Source organism: Rousettus aegyptiacus, unplaced genomic scaffold, assembly GCF_014176215.1.
Source record: "Rousettus aegyptiacus isolate mRouAeg1 unplaced genomic scaffold, mRouAeg1.p scaffold_m13_p_12, whole genome shotgun sequence".
In the NCBI taxonomy this organism is placed as follows: domain Eukaryota; kingdom Metazoa; phylum Chordata; class Mammalia; order Chiroptera; family Pteropodidae; genus Rousettus; species Rousettus aegyptiacus.
In genome coordinates, this window is record NW_023416287.1 from 20,478,316 (window position 1) to 20,497,433 (window position 19,118).

At 52.3% G+C, this 19,118-nt stretch overlaps 2 protein-coding genes across 2 annotated transcripts; both read left to right on the forward strand.

The window, feature by feature from the left end:
- The first annotated feature begins 1,365 nt into the window (after nt 1–1,365).
- Nucleotides 1,366–9,914, forward strand: LOC107512883 (interferon regulatory factor 4). Its single transcript, XM_036229539.1, has 6 exons — nt 1,366–1,722; nt 6,473–6,662; nt 6,970–7,070; nt 7,881–7,995; nt 8,109–8,174; nt 8,936–9,914. Exons 1-6 carry the CDS (start codon nt 1,492–1,494, stop codon nt 9,403–9,405), a joined length of 1,173 nt encoding a protein of 390 aa, XP_036085432.1. The 5' UTR covers nt 1,366–1,491; the 3' UTR covers nt 9,406–9,914.
- Nucleotides 9,181–14,302, forward strand: FOXS1 (forkhead box S1). Its single transcript, XM_036229538.1, has 3 exons — nt 9,181–9,307; nt 9,896–10,014; nt 12,920–14,302. The coding sequence occupies exons 2-3, from the start codon at nt 9,917–9,919 to the stop codon at nt 14,037–14,039; spliced, it is 1,218 nt and encodes a 405-aa protein (XP_036085431.1). The 5' UTR covers nt 9,181–9,307; nt 9,896–9,916; the 3' UTR covers nt 14,040–14,302.
- The last annotated feature ends 4,816 nt before the right edge of the window (nt 14,303–19,118 follow it).

The window sequence follows — 19,118 nt, forward strand, 5'->3', positions numbered from 1 at the left end:
CTGCTTCTCTTTTAATTCTCAAGCAACCCTATGAAGTAGGCATTGCTATTTAACAGATGAGTAAATAGATTGGTGCCCAAGGTCACCAGCTAGCATGTGGGGCTGGGGTTTGAATCCAGACAATCTGGCTATGGACCCCATCCTCCTAATTACTATGACTCTGCCACCTAGAGAAATAGATTGTCTGACACATTCAAGACTTCTGCCTTAATGCAATTATTTTTTTTTATTATTATTTGAATATTTTAGTATTTAATCACATGAAATGCTTTGTGCCCTATTGGAACTCTGCAGGCCTGAGTTTGAATCTTGGCTGTGGCTAGAAGTGTCAGAACTGGGTGTCTGCTGGAGTATGGAGACGGAGGGTGTGAAGCATGAAGGCCTCCTGATAGGTACACATGAGGAACGAGTGCTACCAGCTTGTGGTCAGTGCTGGCTCAGTGCCCAGCTCTGTGCCGCTGCAGAGGGGGTAGTTTCTTGGAACCACAGTTTCCCCATTTACACAGCAAAGGGTGGAGCAGTCTGCGCTACTTGCCTTCTTTCACATCACAAACCCCATTTGACAACTTAATAAAAGATACAAACTCTAGAAAAAATCCATAGACATGAAAAAAATTGCATACACTTTCAGAGGGGGGTCATAGACCCCACTAGTAATCCATATACTCCATAGGTAGCTGTTAGGAGGTGCCCGTGGGACTTTGTTTAGGCTCCTGGGCTCTGGGGACAGAGAAACACAGGTTGGGATCCTGGCCCCCCTTGTTATAGAGCTTTAACCTTTCTGAGCCACAGTCATCTTAACAATAAAATAGGTCATTATACCCATCTCACATGCTGTTGTGAAAACCAATTAATACACTGCAGGAAAGGCTTTAGCCAGGCCAAGCACTGTGGTGAGCATCAGTAAATGGGGACACCCAAGATCTAAGGTAATAAATAGTTCTCCAAGTGTGGCCCATGGACCACCTGGAATCAGAATCGCATGGGGAACTTGTTAAAATCTGATTTCGCAAATCGGGAGTGGAAGCTTCTCAATTCTTATGGGACTTAGTTTGAGAAGCACTACATCTTTCCAACTTCTACAGTTCGGGTTCTGAAAAGAAACTGACAAGTTTCTGGTAGGCTGGGAAGAGCAGAAAACAGGTGCAGGGTGGGACAAAGGCCACCTCTGTGTGTCTGCCGCCTTCCATTACCGGGTACAGGCAGAGCCCGGGCTGCCCCACGCCACACATTCCGATGAGTATTGGCGTCCCATCGCACCTCTAGCTGCCCCCTCCCAAAGGCCCGACGACCTCGTGGCCGGCTACACGGGGAGGGGCGAAAGGAAAGGGCCTCCTGGGAGAGGGGACAAAACGGAAAGCGAAACCTGCTGGGCCAGACTTTCGCTTTCGCCGCTTCCGTGCGCCACCCAGGTGGCCCCACGATCGCCCCTCAGCGCTGGGGTCCAGTCGCCGCGGGCCCTAGACTTGCCCCCAAGACATTGCATCCCTGATGGCCAGTGACCCCTGGCGGAGGGAGGAAGAGAAGGTTCTCGACAGCAGGCGACCTATGGCGGGGGCTGGGGGTCCCCTGCGCCTCCGCGACTGGCTGGTGGCGCAGATCGAGAGCGGGCGCTACGCAGGGTTGCGCTGGGAGGACGCGGGCAAGACCCTCTTCCGCATCCCCTGGAAGCACGCAGCCAAGCACGGGTACCAGGCGCAGCAGGACGCAGCGCTCTTCAGGGTAAGGGGACCGCGGCCAGCCGCGGGACGCCGGTCTGGCCCGGCCCGGGAGGCCTCTGGATGCGTATGGCCCTTAGCTTCAGTCATCTCTAAGTTGAGGGTAATGTTTTCCGTGTATGAGAGACCCTCAGACACCCTCTTGAAGCAGAATCTCCGCTGCTTCATGACCTGCACCTCAGGGAGCCTTTCCTCCCTTTCCAAGGAGAGATTAGAGGCCACCAATGGGAACTCCCTCAACTTCCCACTCCAAAACCGCGATTCCAGGGACATTTTCTGTGCTTTCCAATACCAGATCTTCTCAGGGACCCCTCCAGAGAGCCCCTGCCGCTTTCCTTAGTAATCATTAACTTCTTCCTAACTGGCTCTTTCCTGTAACATTTAAACTCTGGAATCTCTCCCATGAGCTATAAGGAACCAAGGAACCAATCGACCAACCAACCAACCACATGTCAGACTACCACCGTTGTTCCAAACATCAACGAATGCCTCCAGCTCCCCATGCTCTGGCCTCTCCTCTCCTTTCACAGCAAGAAATACCTGGAAACAAGTCTCCTGATCATCAGCTCCCTCATTCAACACCGTCTCCAATTCCTTCTCCCCCTCCTCCACCCCATCTGGATTCTGCCAGTGTCTCTAGGTGCCAAATCCAAGGTTGCCATCACTGTCATTTCTTTGACCCCTGGGGGAGGATGCATTCTCTTTGAAACACTCTCACTTAGTTTTTAGAATCTCTGCCTCCCAGCCCAGACTTCACTCTGCATCTCAGCCTCCATCCCCTCCCCTCCTATGCTGCAGCTCTCAACACTCACTTCTAGACCTCCCTCTTCACGTCCCACTCTCCCCTTCCACAGCTTCAGCACGGAGCCCCAAGCCTCCTGGTCTAGCAGCCCCCAGACCTCTCAAACTCAGCGCATCCTCAACAGCATGCTGATCAGATTATGCCTACAAACGTCTACTGTTTTTCAAAATGGAGGATGGCACCCATTGCCAACCAGACCCCAGAACTGGGCACCTGAACCTTGGCTGCTCCCCTCTCTTCCAATCTCATCCTACTCCATCCACTACCAGGGCCTGCTGGCTCCTCCCACAGAACTTCTCTTCAGTCCATCTACTTAGACTCATTTCTGTAATCTTTCGCCAGGACAACTGCAATGAATTCACTGAGCCCCCTGCTTCCCACCCACCCACCCATCCCCCGCCCCGGTCCGTCAGCCCTCCCCTCGGTCCTCCAGAGGGATCTTTCTAAAGGTAAATCTTCCCTTGACATTCCTCTACTCAGAATCTTTGGCTCCCCATTGTCCTTGTAATGAAATTTCAGCTCCTTACCACAGACTCAAAGACCTGCAGGAACTGCCCCTCCCTGGCCACATCTCTCTCCGCTCCCTCCCTTCCCCAAGGGTAGACCCAAGCCTCGCAGTTCTTTCAGTTTCTAAATGCTTCATATCTCTCTTACCATGAGACCTTTGCACATGTTGGTCCCTCTGCCTGGAACACCCTCTCCTTTTTATCATGTTCAGCCCAAACGTCTCTTCCTCAAGAGTCTTCCCTGATGTATTCATTTCTTTAATGTATTTATTAAGCTCCAGTTCAGTGCTTCTCCCAAGTCAACCCTGATTCTTTCTGCTTTCCCCACTAGAACAACTTCCCCTATGAATTATCAGTCCCTTGTATGGGTCTATCTCCTCCAACTGCTTGAGGGTGGAGCACAGTTTCTGGCACAAAGTAGGTACTCAATAAGTGTTTCATCGTTTGTCCTTTAAGATTTATGTGCTATTCAGAGGAGAGAGATTCTGGGGGCTGGCCCTTCCCATCCTTCCTGCTGCTTTGACTGGCCACTCACACAGATATGTGACACCCTGGCTTAACGCCTTCCTGGTGCCCAAAGCCCACCTGTCTCTTCTTCCTTAATTTCTCTTCCTTTTTTTCCTACCACATACTGTTGATCCTCTTTATTTGTGGATTCTGTATTTGCAAATTGACTAAATTTAAACTCCTAAAATTCGTAATCCTAAAATCAATACCCTGGGCACTTTTGTAGCCTTTCAAAGACATGTGCAGAACAGCAAAAAATCTGAGTCACTGACATGCACATTCCAGCTGAGGGCAAACAGGTGATTCTCTACCTTCTTGTTTCAGTTCTTCTGCTATAAACAAGTGTCCTTTTCAACATCTATCTAGTGCCACATTTTTAGTATTTTTGTGCTTTTTTTTTTTTTTAGTGATTTTACAATTAAAAATGTCCCCCAAGCCCATGTAATGCTGAAGTTCTGTCTAGCGTTGCTACGCACAAGAAAGCTGTGATGTACCATACAGCAAAAATGTCTCAGATAAGTTTTGTTCAAGTGTGAGTTACTGTACTGTTGGCTATGAGCTCAATGTTAATGAATCGACAGTTTATATTAATAAAGTGTCCCATAGAAACACACATAAAACAAGGTTATGTATTGATCAGTTGATGAAAATGGTGTGACCAGAGTGAGGCTCACAGGAACCTAGCCCTGTATTTTCCCTAGGAGCGACTCAGTATTCACTAATACAGTGTTTGTGTAGATTTTATAGAACATAACTAGAACTGAATTGACTGTATCTACCCTCAGACACACATACTCAGCTCCAGCAACACCAGGCTGCTCACTGTTCCCTGAAGGCACCATGCCCTTTCACACCTCCGGGCCTTAACTCAAGCTGTTCCCCTTGCCAGGAATGTCAGTCACTCCACCTGACCCTTTCCTACCCACCCTTCAAGGCCCAGCTCAATTTATTCCATAGATACTTATTAAGTGTCTCCTTCGTACCAGGCAGCACTCTAAGTGCTTGGGGGTACAGCAGTGAATGAAATAAAGATCCCTCTCTCATCATGCTGATAGCACCCTATGCCCTGTGCCCAGGTTACCTTTGAATTAGAGTATCCTTGATATAATGAATAAGTACTACAATAAGTCAGCACTGACTGTGTGCCAGATGCTGTGCTTAGCATTTTACATAGACCTCTCATCTTATACCTACCACAACCATGTGACGCTAGGAATCAATGATATAGTTTACAGACAATAAATTCAAGCCTTAAAAGGTCTCATGACTAGCAAATGGCACCAACATAGGAATGTGGCTCTTTTGTTTGGTGTTTATGTTTCCTATGACCTGGGACCTCTGAGGGCAATGACTAAGTGTGACTCATCGGTTAAATACCTCCAAGCTCTGAATGTGATCAAAGCAAACAACCTCTTCTACCACCCTCCTCTTTGACTCTCTGCCCCAGCCGCACTGGCCTTCCTCAAGTCTATCAATGTTTCCCACTTGCTATTCCTAGAATACCCCTCAGTCCTCTGTCAGACTTCATCCATCCTTTCATTCAGGCTTCATCTCAAATGCCATTTCCTCCAAGAGGTCATCATCCTCTCTAAAGCAGTCCCTGATATTTCTTGTTTATTTAGTCCCTCTACCACAACAATTATTCTAAGGTGTTTAATAATTATCCTGGGTTTGTATGTTTTCTTGCAAAGTGAGCATTGCTGTTTTGTGTATATTTTTACCTGACACACAATATTATGTTGTAGATCTCTGTGTCTTACTTTACACTTAGGATCATGCTCTGAATATCTATTCTTGTTCTCTGTACATTTAATTTGCTGCTCCTAGATGCTTCTAGATGCTGCATAGACTCTGTAGTCAACATCTATTACACACACACCTCTATCCACTTGCTCAGGGGTGGACACCAGTCTGCTTTCGAACACCGTAAGTAATGCCGCAGTGGGTATCCTTGCCCTGGTCCCCTCAGGAGCCTCTGTGAGAATTCCTTTGGAAATGGAATTTCTGCTCACAGGATATGTTTATACTTAATTTAATTAGGCATGCCAGATGACCATCCAGAAGCTCTGCACCCACTCCACACCCGCCAACAGTGCGCACATCCCAACCAACTCTTGCTATTTTCCAACTGGCTAGGTTTGTCAGCTTACAAGTGATATCTCATGTGCTCATTTGCATTTCTCTGACACTAATGACTTTAAGTACTTGTGTGCCTATGGGCTTCTGGTTTCCTCTTCTATAAACTACCCATTCTTGTCCTTTGATGAGAATGTTTTCTTTAGGGGCATGCTCTCTGTTTCTTGTTGATTTTCAGAAGTTCCTTGTCTGTTCCAGATCTGAGCCCCTTGCTGATTTCAGACATTGTAATTTTTTTTTTTTTGCCTTATGGTTCATGCCTTTGAAATTTTATTTAAGAAGAATTCTCTGCCCCTACAATAGTTTCACCTACATTATCTTCTATTAATTTCACAGTTCTACCTCTTACTCTTTTTTTAATCATCTAGAGTCCACTTTGTATGTGGCAATAGTAGGGATTTGGTTTTATGGTTCTCCAGATAGCAAAGTATGGCCATTATTTTTTATATCCCATTATCCAGTTTATGTTTTATTTATCACAATCCATAATTTGGAATACAGCTATTTCCACTGAGCTGTTTGCAGATGTCTTTTCCCATTAGACTTGATTTCCTTGAGAGCAGGGACGATGTCTGTCTTGTTCCCCATTCAGTCCCTAACTCAGGCCTGGCACATAGTAGGAGCGCAAGGAATATGTGTTGGATGGAAGGAGGGAGGAAGGAAGAGAGGGGAGGATGAAGGGGTGGAGAGACAGAGGGTCAGAGGGAGAGAGAGAAGGATGAGAGGCAAGGCAGGCCCTCATTTCTTTGCATAATGCCAGCCCCCTGCCCCAGGCTATTCCAAGTGCCCCTGCTCATCCCCAGGCCTGGGCCATATACAAGGGCAAGCACCTAGATGGCGCTGACAAGGAGGACCCCTCCACCTGGAAGACACGGCTCCGTTGTGCCCTCAACAAGAGTGCTGACTTCTGTGAGGTGCGTGAGCGCAGCCAGCTGGACATCTCCGACCCCTACAAAGTCTACCGGATTGTGTCCAACGGTGCCCATGGCCCAGGTACCATCCTGCCCCTGGAGGTAGTGGCCAAGGATGGCTCTCTGGACAGCAAGGACCTCACTTTGCACATCTGTAAAATGGGAAATGGTGGAGTTATTGAGCTTAAACTCATGGGCAGATAAACACAAAAGAACTTTAACTACCCAGTTTATCTCTCCATTTGAAAAGGAGGAAACTGAGGCCCAGAGAGAGGTGGGTCTTCCCTGAAATCATGCAGTGAGCTGGGGTGTTCTTGTCCGGGATCAACTCAGTTGAGAGGTTCCCCTCAGGGCCCAGGAAACAACAGGCTATCTATTCCTCCATCCAGTTACCAGGGCTTGTGCTTCCCCTAAAGAAGAGGACAGTCCCCAGAGCCATCAGGAGGAGCCCCCTGGAGAAGTGATGAAGCCAGTATGCAGGACAGACCAGGTCAGTGTGTCCCTCTAGCCCCCGCAGCCTTGCCAGCTCAGTCATCTCTCGCCCAAACCACCCTCTCTATGGTCTCCAGCAAATTTATCTCTTTCCCTCCATCCCCACCACTCCTATCAGCTCTATTTCTTCTGATCACTACTCCATCTCTGCCATCATTTTCAGCTCCATCATTCTATTCACTTCACCTCCATTATCTCTGGCTCTGTCACTGTTCCCATCACCTCCATCATCTTCCGCTCCATCACTCTGTCTGCATCAACCCTATTTTCTCCAAAATCACCCCCATCCCTTACCTTCATTAGATCCATCACTCTGGCCCCACTCACCCCATCAGATCCAGTTCTACCACTATAGTCCCTTCCCCTTCATTGCCTCTAGCTCTCTCACTGTGGCCATTACCCCCATCATCTCTATCTCCATCACTGTCTGTAGTACCCTTATTATCTCTCCCCCATCATTGATAGTTCATTGCCCTGTTTCCATACTGCCATCAGCCTGGTCCATTCCACTGTTCCTAGTGCCCCCATCAGCATCCATTCCATCATCCTGTTTCCCTATCTCTATTACTTATTCACTTCTAGCACTTTATTCTCTATCACAGTGAGCTTCATCTCTGACACCATCACCTTCAACAACCCCATCAATTCTCTCTTTACTTCTCTGGGGGGAAGGGTCTTGGAGCTCTGAAACCTCAAAGTCCCTGTCAAACCCAGCTGGGTTTCAGTCCACCCAGACTTCCCTCTGCCCCAGGGGTGACAGTCTGGGAGCTCCTCTCCCATGCTCACAACCCTCTCTCCTGATGCTTAGGCTGGCTCCAGATTAGCCACAAAGGATAAGGACAAGGAGCAGCCCCCCAGGAGGCTGGCACAGCAGGGCTCATTGCCACCAGTTGCCCCGCTCCCAGGCCCTTTGGCTGACCACAGTAAGGACCGGTCTCCTCGCCCACCCCTGCCTCCTGCCTGGTCTCCAGAATCTTGATCTAGGGGTCAGGGGATCCAGGGTGAGGAGACCTGGCTGATTCTCCTCCTTCCCCAGGGTACCAAGCACAGCACCCCGCACAACCCTGGAGCTCCTTTCCCTCTGAGGACTTCAGCAACCCTGGTAAGGAATCTCCCCACTGACCACTGTGCAGAACAGGAGAGGGCTGGGTTGGGGGCAGCTAGCCTCTGTCTCCTACCCAAAGGACCCAGCCCAGACTCCCAACAACAACAGCAATGGCTAACATTTGTTGAGGGCTTAGTTTATACCAGACATTCTTCTAAGCTCTCTCCACAGCCCTGAGAGGTAGCTCCTGCCACTACACCCATTTTACAGATGCCGAAACAAGACATAGAAGTTAAGAACTTTGCCCAAGATCACATGTCTAGTAACCTGGGAAAGTTACTAACAGGTCACAGCTCCTAAGTGGCAATGAGTGACAGTCCAAGGGCCTGACTGCAGAGCCCACAGTCCTAACCATAGAGCTTGCTGCTGGCCACTCACATGGGAGGCTGCTGTGTTGTTGTTGTTGTTGTTGTTGTTGTTGTTGTTGTTGTTGTTATTTCCACCTGCATTAAAATATTTGCTGGGGAGAAGCTCCCAAAATCTCAGAAGTTGGTGCTGTGAGGGCCTCAGTGTCATGTCCCCATTGTACAGATGGCCCCAGACCCTATGTTTTTGAAGCTTAGCTACCAGTTTGTTTACACTTGAAACTGCAATTACTTACCACCACTACCACTATTAGAATTATTACCACCATCGGGAGAAAATGCCCAAATTCCTGAGGTGAGGGCCAGAGGGAACCTCAGAGTCTCCAGCCCTGCTGTGGGGATGGAGGAGGCAGCCATTGCCCTGAGCGCGCGCCCCTTCTCTCCTTTCCGCAGACTGCTGGCTGCACGTGAGGCTGTTCTACGGCGCGGAGCTGGTGCGTGAAACCATCGCGCGCACAGCCGAAGGCTGCCATCTGAGCCCTCGGACGACCGCCGCTGCCGCCTTGCGCCTGCTGGGGCCGCCACCGCGCGTCGCGCACGTTCGCTTCCCCGAGCCGCCGCCCGGCGCCCTTGTGCTGCAGCGCCTGCTGCCGCACCTGGAGCGCGGCGTGCTGCTGTGGGTGGCTCCCGAGGGCGTATTCGCCAAGCGCCTGTGCCAAGGCCGCGTGTACTGGTGCGGCCCGCTGGCCCCGCACCGCTCACAGCCCAACAAACTGGAGCGCGAGCACACCTGCCAGCTGCTGGACACGCGCCGCTTCCTCGAGGGTAAGGGCGCCACGATGGGGCCAATGGTGGTGCAGGGCGGAGCGGCTGCGCACAAGAGTGGGCAGAGGGACATGGACAGAGGAGAATGGGCACGCTGAGATGTGGGCATAGGGCAATGGGCAAGGCGTGGACATGAAACAAAAGACGTGACACAGAGCACTGCGAATGGGAACAAGTCTGGGCATCGGGCGGGAGGGCTGGGCACAGATATGGGCTTAGGTGTGTGGGGGGTGTGGATGTGGGGCAGGTCCTGGCATTAGGTGTAGGGCATACACATAGGACTTAGGCACATGTGTTGTCATAACATAGAGTGAGCATTGGGGCACTGGGCACGAGATGGGCGTAGTCGAGTGGCAGTGGGCATAAAGGCATGGCAGTGAGCATGGATCACAAGGCACGGGGCATGAGCCCTGGAAGTGGACACAGATGTAGGGCGTGAGACAAGCACGCGGATATGAAAGTGGCTTAGGGCATAGGTGCACAATGGGGATATGGGCTTATGGGACGTGGGCATAGGATAAGAGCACAGGTGGGCATCAGGTAGGATGCCCCGTCTTGGCCCAGCCCCTACAGTCTCCTTGCCCGTAGAACTGCGGGCCCACCTGCAGGATGGTTCCCCGGAGCCTGAGTACCAGATCCGACTGTGCTTTGGTGAGGAATACCCGGGGCCCCGGGACCAGCCTGAGGAGAGGCTCATCATGGCCCATGTGAGTCGCCTCCCACTCCAGCAGAGAACCACACCCTCCAATGCCCTCCTGAAGTCCCTCGCTGCTCCCTCTAGTCCCAGCTCTGCCCCAGTCAAACCTGCTGTTTGACTCTGCATGTAAAATACATGTGGAAGGGAGCTGTCAGTAGGGCTGTGACTTCCCATGGGTACGTAGGGGGAAGGTAACAGAGGAAGTTGGCTCATCGCCCCCCACCCTCCATCCTCTGGCAGGTGGAGCCAGTCTTCGCCAGAGAGCTCTTCCTGCACTCGAAGCGCCACAGCCACAGTGTTCCCTCAGCAGCGAGTTCCCTCATCCCCAACCACGTCACTCACCTGATGACACATCTCAGTCAGCCTTAAGCATCCATTTCCACCTCTCTGACCCTCTAAAGGCAGCCCCCCACAGGTTGCAGATCCTACCCCAGCCCTACCCAAACTGAGCCAGTAGACTTGGGGCCTCCCCACACCCACTGCCCAGGAGGGTTGGGACAGCAGAAGCTGATTGCGGACTTCAGCCTCTCAGCTGAAGAGATGGAACCCCGGAATGCAGCGTGTAGGCAGCCAGCCTGGCAGCTGAGTTTGGGGCAGCAGGTGGAAACCAAACTTGACCTTGAGGTTCTGGAAACAGCAATTAGGGCAGAAGGAACAAGACTTTATCTCTTGGTTGAGAGCCCAACATGCCTATATCAGTTTACCTAAAGCAGATCTTACCTGCGATTGATCCATTATAAGCTTTGCTTAAAGCTGAGTTGACCAATAATTAGATTCTCAGGATTGTTTAGAGTGAGGCCAACCAATAACAGAATTGCCAGGGCTCTGAGGGACCCTGAGTTTCCAGACCCTTCCTCCTGCCTGCCACTAGAGTCATCTAGTACCCCATCTCAATTCTTTTTGGGAATAGGGGGTAGGGTGGGGAAAGGTCCCAAAACAGAGGACTTGGCCCAAACCCAGACTGGATGCTAACCTCTGAACCACCAGCACCAGTAGATACTGTCTTTGGAGAAACTGAGGCAGGCTGCCAAATAGAGCCCTAAGGCAAATACCAAAGTGGGAGCCAGGAGTCCAGCTCCTCCTCAGTCTTTGCAAACTATAAATTGTAGGGAGTCCTTGAGAATTTGGAGGGAGCCCCTCAACCATGAAGGTAATTGACCTTGCTTTGTCAATAATTCACTGTTTTCAGGCCCAGATAGCAGACCTTTTTTCCTTTCTAGATTTATGACTTTATTATATTGCCTCTTAGAGGTGGCAACATAATAAATCTCTTTTAGTGATACATCAATAAGCTACTTTTATGGGGTGAGACTGTATGATTCAACAAAGGACAGAAGTCAATTAAATCACTATTTTTTTTTTTTTACTTCATTCAACAAATGTTGATTGAGCACCTACTCTGTTCCAGGCCAATGCTGGACCCTGGGGATGGAGTTAAACAGCATGGTCCCTACTCTCTTGGGATTTATAGTCTGTTATCCAGTTGGGAGTACAGTGACTGTCCTCTACCCCTGCCCCTCACAGGAGGGGTGATTGAAAGGAATTTCAAACCTGGGTTGAAATCCCTTCTTTTACACTCACTAGCTGTGTGACCTTAGGCAAGTCACTTAACTTTTCTGAGTCTTAGATTCCGTATCTACTCAAAAGAAGCTATGAAAGCCTCTGGAGCAGGGTTGGTGGAGAGGGGAGGTGAGTGGGCCTGGCATGGAGGGTGGTACAGTAGGTGCCTTCTGACTTGGTTACTTGTGGGTGGGAGAGCATGGAGGAGGCTGTCTCATCCTTCAGAAGGCCTGATATCTGTCCTGGGCTTCATCGTACCCCTAGCAGGAACCTTAGTTCAGAGTGACAGTCTTCAGCCATATCCTTCTCTGTCCTAAGCTCTCGGAGGGCACTGAATTCCATGTGAGGGAGCCTGCTGTCTCCTCGCCATAGCCTAGACAGCTGAAGAGTCACCAGCTCTACTTTAGAGATGCGAAACTGAGGCTCAGTCAGGGTCAGGGACCTCTTGGGTGGTGGGGATGATGTTTCTGCTCAGATGGCTGTCCTCCCCCACACTAGTCACTAGAGGGCGCTGGTACTCAGCAGACCAGGTTTGGCCGCATCTCATCGCTATCCTAGGTCCACTTCCCCTCCTCCCACCGCCTGCTGGAATTCACCTCTCCCCCGCCCCCAAGGAGGGCAGGGAATAGTGTGACCCCAAGGGCTCTCTGCACTGTGGGGAGGAGTAGGCCACAGACCTGGGAGAAGGAGGAAAGGCATAAAGGGGAACTGGAGGTGGGGACTTGAGAGGCCCCTGTGGCTTTTCTCATGAAGACGCCCAGGTGTCTAACTCGGCTCTTAGATTCTACCTCTCCAATCTCTTGTTAGAGATGAGTGTCTCTGTCTCTCTGCCCCTCCCTCTCTTGTGTCTGTACTTGTGTCTCTCTCTATCTCCTATTTTCTCTCTATCTCTGTAGATTTCTTTATTTCTCTTTCAGTGATTCTTTTTCTGTATCCTGTGTGCATGCCTGTGTGCATGTGTTTTTTCTGTCATGTCATTGTCTCTCTCCCTCTCATTACGTCTCTGCCTCTGTCTCTCTCTCTGTGTTTCTGTCTCTCGTTATGCCTCTACCTCTCTTTGTCTTTGTCTCTGTCTTTTTTTCAGTGTCTCTGTCTCTTTACATCTCCGCCTCTGTCTCTTTTTGTTTCTGTCTCTGTCTCCCTCAGTTTCACATCCTGTCCCTCCCCAGCCACCACCACCCAGTACATGTGGGCTGAGGGTCTTAGTCCCTTCCCTCCCAACTCCTCGCCCCGGGCAGCTGCTTACAACTTCCCAGTCCTGGCCTCTCCTGCCCGCCTCTCTTGGGCCTTGGAGGAGGGGGGCCAGGGAGGAAGGGAGGGCAGCCTGGCGGGCCCACCCCTTTTTGCCTTTCCAGGCTCGGAGGCTGGGCCAGTGGGCCTTTTAACCAGCCCAGCCGGCTGTGCCGGACACCAGCCCTGGACTCCCGTGCTTGGCCCCTGTGGTCCCAGCAGCCGCCAGCCAGCCAGGCCAGCCCAGCCAGCATGCAGCAGCAGCCCCCACCCGGGCCCCTGGCCCCTGCAGCCGAGCCAACCAAGCCTCCCTACAGCTACATAGCCCTGATCGCCATGGCCATCCAGAGCTCCCCAGGGCAGCGGGCCACACTCAGCGGCATCTACCGCTACATCATGGGCCGCTTTGCCTTCTACCGCCACAACCGGCCTGGATGGCAGAACAGCATTCGCCACAACCTGTCACTCAATGAGTGCTTTGTCAAGGTGCCCCGTGATGACCGCAAGCCAGGCAAGGGCAGCTACTGGACATTGGACCCGGACTGCCACGACATGTTCGAGCACGGCAGCTTCTTGCGCCGACGCCGACGCTTCACCCGGCGGGCAGGTACTGAAGGCACCAAGGGCTCTGCCAAGGCACGCCGCGGACCCCTCAGAGTGACCAGCCAGGACCCAGGAGTCCCTGACGCCACTACTGGCAGGCAGTGCCCATTTCTGGCGGAGCTGTCAGAGCCCAAGGGCCTAAGCTTTGGGGGCCTGGTGGGAGCCTTGCCAGCCAGCATGTGCCCAGCAACGACCGACGTCAGGCCCCGGCCATCCATGGAACACAAAGAGATGCTCACGCCCAAACCTGCAGGCGCAGGGGAGCTCCCCGCAGCCACATCGTCTTCCCCATGCCCAGCATTTGGCTTTTCTGCTGGCTTCTCTGAGGCTGAGGGTTTTAGTAAGGCCCCTACACCCGTCTTGACTCCTGAGGCAGGCATTGGAAGCAGTTACCAGTGCCGGCTGCAGGCCCTGAATTTCTGCATGGGGACTGACTCAGGCCTTGAGCACCTCTTAGCTTCAGCAGCCCCCTCCCCTGCACCTCCCACCCCTCCAGCCTCACTGCGGGCCCCGCTGCCCCTGCCAGCTGACCCCAAGGAACCCTGGGTTACTGGCAGCTTCCCTGTCCAGGGAGGCTCTGGCTACCCACTAGGATTGACCCCCTGCTTATACCGGACGCCAGGAATGTTCTTCTTTGAGTGAAGCCAGCCCAGTCTTGGGCAGTCCCTGCTGGACCGCTGCCAACTACACCCTCCAGGCTGAGCCTGACTCTGGGATCGGGGGAGCTCTCCAAGGACCCGGGCCTGGCAAGCCAATGACACTGGGACAGGAAGCCAAGACTGGATGGTGAACACTCAGCCAGCCCCCAGGGCCTCCGGACAGACGTGGGGGTGAGGGGAAGCGGAGACTCCTTGGTATTTACTCTGTGGCTCTCAGGGCCAATAAAGCCAGTATGATGATCAGGACCAGTCTGCTGAATGGCTAGGGGATAAGAGCCAGGACACCTGGTTCTTCTGTGTGGGATGGCTATGGTTGTGGGGTTATGGGGGTTATGTGGCAGGGGTGAGGGATCCTGAATGGAAATATCCCACATGAGGCCTTCTCCTGCTGGGGACTTTCTCAGGGAGTTTCCCAGGAAGGCAGAGGAAGGGAAAGCAAGGAATGAGAGAGAGAGAGAGAGAGAGAGAGAGAGAGAGAGAAGGGATGTAACCAAGAAAGACACCAGGCAGGGGGTGAGGCTGGCCTAGTTCTGCAGTTCCAAACTCTGTGACTCAGCTGCCCCCATCACGAGTGGTTAGAATAACTGTGACCATTTGTGGCATTTATTCTGTCCTGGGCATATATATATATATATCCTCTCACTGAATCCTGTGTGATAATGGGACGGTATCACCATTTTATAGTGGCAGAAACTGAGGCTCAGAGGAGAGTCTGGGGCTCACTTGCTCCAACTCCAGATAGCACATGAGTGGCAGAGAGGAAATCAAAACCGGGTCTGCAAGCTCTGCCCCTGGCTCCTGACCCGAAGTCTGAGAGAGGATGCCAGGGTGCCACATAGAGTAGGAGTAGAGCTAGTGGACACGGGGAAGCAGGGTTGGAATGCCAGTGCTAAAAAGGCACCCGTTATGTCTTGCAAGTCTCAAAAGGCAGGCAGGAATCCTCTTGTCTGGATTTCCCACAGGAATGGGGGCCTCCCTGAGTCCCCAGCTCTCTGAGCTTGCCTGGTGACTCTTTAAGAAAGCATTTCTCTCATGGGGAAATGGGGGTGGCTGTCCTGGGTACAGATCAGAAGAGACAGAGCCCTGACCTTCGGCCTTCTTCAGCTGCCCGCTTGTGGAAGCAGGAGGAATGGGTGTATTTGTGGCCCCATCGGAGGAAGGGACTTAGAAACCTGTCCCCACACCCCCTAATACCAGAACTGCTGAGGCAAATGGCTTCCTTCTGGAGCCTTAGTCCCCCATCTGGATCATGTGCATAGAGAGAGAAGAGAAGGGCAGGAAGACTGGAGAACTCCCTTTCTGGTCTTGGTGTGGTGGCCTGGAGGGTCTTATGTCCCATGAGGTGGCACCCTGGGGGCTGGAGACCCCTTTATCATACAGGCATCCCAGGCCCCTCCAGAGGCTTTTCCTGGGCAGGCAGCCACACTGATTTCAGTCTCTGCTGCTCCCTCCTCCCTCAGCAAGTCCCCTGGGGCCTGGGAGGAAGCGAGCCCGGCTGGACAGCCCCAACTGTCTGGTTCCCACAGACTCCAGAGCCAGGGTGGAAGGGGGACCTGCAGGGTGGGGGCTCACTGTGGTCAGAGGGGTTGGGAAAATGCCTGGCCAGCTGTGGGGACCCTCCCCTCAATGCCTGCCAGACCCCAGCCTGGAACCCACTGAGCCACGGGGAGAAGGAAAGAGGGTCTGTCCTGGTGCATTCAGGCTGTCTTATGGGTGACAGGGAAGGAGAAAAAGGTCCTGTGCATGAGGACATGGGTGAGAAGAGGGGAAGGAGGCACTTGTGTGGGTTCATACGATGGTGTGTGCCTCTGTGGGTCATTAAGTCTCAGGGAGTGTGTGTGTGTGTGTGATACATAGAGACAGACAGACAATTATAGAGACAAGGACAAGCAGACTCAGAGCGGGGGTGGGGGGGGCAGTGTTCTTTCTCAGTTGGGTCAGGGAAAGAGGCCTCTGCCGGGCACTGTTCCCTGTGGTGCATTCCTGTGGAGACCTGGTGACCCCAGTCCCATCCCAGCCTGTGTCCTGAGATAGTAGGAGGATGGGGAGGCTGGTCTGTCTGGGGGAGCCCAGGCCTCCGCATCCTGCCCAGTCTTTTCCTGAGGAAGTTTAGCTTCTGAACTGAGGTAGAGCCTTGGGGAGAAGCAAGCTGTGTCCCCTGCCCACCTATTGCCCTGGGGAACATGCAAAAGAGTCACCTACACCCAGAAGCACAGACTCTGGACATGAGCCCCCTCTCCATATCCCTCTCCAGCCCCCAACATAGTCAAGAAGTAAAGACAGGCTCCTCAGCCCCAACTCCCAAGCAGGACCCTGGGCTCAGTGCCTGCCTTGGACTTGCTGTATGAGACGGGACCAATGCCCACCGCTTTGGTCCTAATTTTGCTCCCTTTGCCAGGGGGAGGGAAGGGGGGATGACCTGACTTTTTGAGTCCAGGTCCTAGGGGAGAGTCTGACCTGGGAGTCTGCCTGGAGAGCTTCTTATCCCCAGAGGTGCTGGACCAGGAGGCCCAGACTACATGATCTCATGTTGCCCTCTGCCCGCTGCCCAGCCCGGGGACCCCACCCACTGGGCCTCCTGCCCTCACATTCTTTCCATAACCAACAGACACCCTCTGGCTCCTGCCTGGCCTCCCCCACCTGGAGGGGGTGAACTGTGCATAACAGATTCAGAATGCCCAAGCTGGACCAACCCAGAGAGAGCACCTGGCTTGACCTAGGCCAGAGAGGACAAGTGACGTGCCAAAGGCCACACAACAAGGCAGGAGCAGAACTGTCTTCTCAACCTGTCTATGGTCCCCTCTCTGTCACCTAAAGCTACTAAAGGACAAGGACCCTCCTCTTGGCATCTTGTCTGAAACCAGGAGGGGATCCAAGCCCCCACTCCTCCTTCTCAGCAGGTTAGAGCAAAAAAGAGTACCGAGTCACCTTGCTAAATCAAAATTGAAAATGGTAGAATCAAAGGTATTTCAAAATATTCCAGAGTTTTTAATCACAGCAGCTCAGATTCTTGAAATATCAGAGTTGAAAAGGCATCTCCTGCTCAATTTCCGAATCCCCTCTATACCAAGTAGTGCATATCACGTCGGATTCCAGGAAGATGGAAGCCCCCTGCCTTCAGAGGCAGCCCTCTCCCACCCGTTTGGCATCCTCCAAGGACTCACAGGAAGTTCTTCACCTGCTGGTCCTTTGGTCTCTGCTCTTCCTGCTCCCAAGGAGGCCACCCCCACCCACAGGGCTGGGCCTTCCTCAGCAGGCTCCTCCGCCCTCCACACATCTTATCTTCCCTCCTGCCCTCCCACCCACCCACTTCCTTCCCTGGTTTCTGGCATTCCACTGCCCAGAGTTCAATTCTCCTTCCCACACCCCAGGCAGCGCCTGGGCCAGGGGTGGGGAGTCCCTCTCCTACGGAGGGCAGGGCACTCAGAGGCCAACACAGTGATGAGGAAGAAGGAAGGGGGAGGCTGTGTCAGCCAGCCCGGCCTGTCTGCCTGCTGGGAGTGTACAGAACCCAGGAATCCAGGCCTCAGCCCAAATCTCTCCTCCCACACAGGTACCCACCTCTCCACAGACCAGGCTGCCAAAGGCAGTAGGTGCAGTGGCTAAGGGCAGGAGCTCTGGAGCCCAACTGCCTGGGTTCATATTCCATTTCTGTCCATTCCTAGCTGTGTGACCTTGGGCAAGTTGCTACCCCGCTCTGTGTTTTCCTTATCTATAAAATATGGACACTAACCTTACCTACCCCATGGGGTCATTGTGAGGATTACATGAGTTAATATCTACAAAGTGCTTAGAACAGAGTCTAGCACATGGAAATTGCAATGTAAGTGTTTGTTAAGTACAATAAATAAATATTTAGGCCTCAGGGGCATGTCTCCTTAACTTTAACCAGAGGAAGGTCCAACTGCTATGGAGGTGGGGTTGGGTGCAGGGGTAGGGAAGACTGTCATATAGACCAAACTTTGGATTTAATTCCTGGCATCTCCACTTACTTACTAAATGACCTTGAGCAAGTGGATTCATCTCTCTGAGTTCCATTTTCTTCATCTGTAAAATGGGGGTAACGATTCCAACCGCCCAGGACTGGTAGTTAGGAAACCTGGTCCTGCATACTATGTGTACGATTCAGTCAAAAAGAATGAAATCAGAACATAAAACAGTCCCACTGGAGGGCCTCATATCCCCTGCCCGGTCCTCTCCGCACCTTCCTTTGCATGTGTCAAAACCTCTATCCCTGAAGGTCAGAGGTGCCTAATCCCCCATTCCTGCCCTGCTAGTAACTGGGGGGTAACTCAAGGAGGTAGCCGGAAGGAAGCAGCTCCAGGCTAGAACCAGGCCAGAGTTGCGAGAAACCTACCCCTTGGCCCCTGGAAAGGCCAGGCTGCCTCCTCTTGACCACAGTCCCCAGAAAGCCCCGATCTTTCTTGAATACAAATGAGAGGCTGATCCTCCTGCTGCTAGTTAAGGAGTTAAGACAGCTGACTCCCTAATGAGTATCTTTCCACCTCTAGGCCTTTGCATTTGCTGTTTGCTCTACCTGGAATGCTCACTCCCCACTGGTTGACTTCTCCACAGCCAGAGACCAAGTTAAATATCCCCTCCTCGGAGAAGTCATCTCTCCTCCAGATCTGATTAGAGACACCCTAAATTACTCTCCTTCTCTGAACCCTATTTGTTTCCTCCACCAGCACCTGTTGCAATGTGGAATTATGCATTTCTGTGTGTATTCACTTTTTGTTGTGCCTCTACCTTAGAATGTAAGCCTCAGGGGTCAGGGGTCGGGTCTGCTTTGCTCATGGTATCCACTTTCCTAACCTGGTGACCAGTACACAGCAGATGCTCAATAAAGATTTGCTGACTAGATGAGTGGGATCATGGTCACCCATCAGAGAACCTCCCTGGGGCTCCCTGGCCTACTCCAAGCAAAAGCCCAAGTCTGTAGGGGCCTGAGTGATCTGGCTTCATCTTGGCCTCTTGCCCTCCCCTCGCTCCAAACAGCCTTCGCACTTGCTCTTCCTTCTGGAACATTCTTCCACCAATCCCCACAGGGCTCCTTCATGCC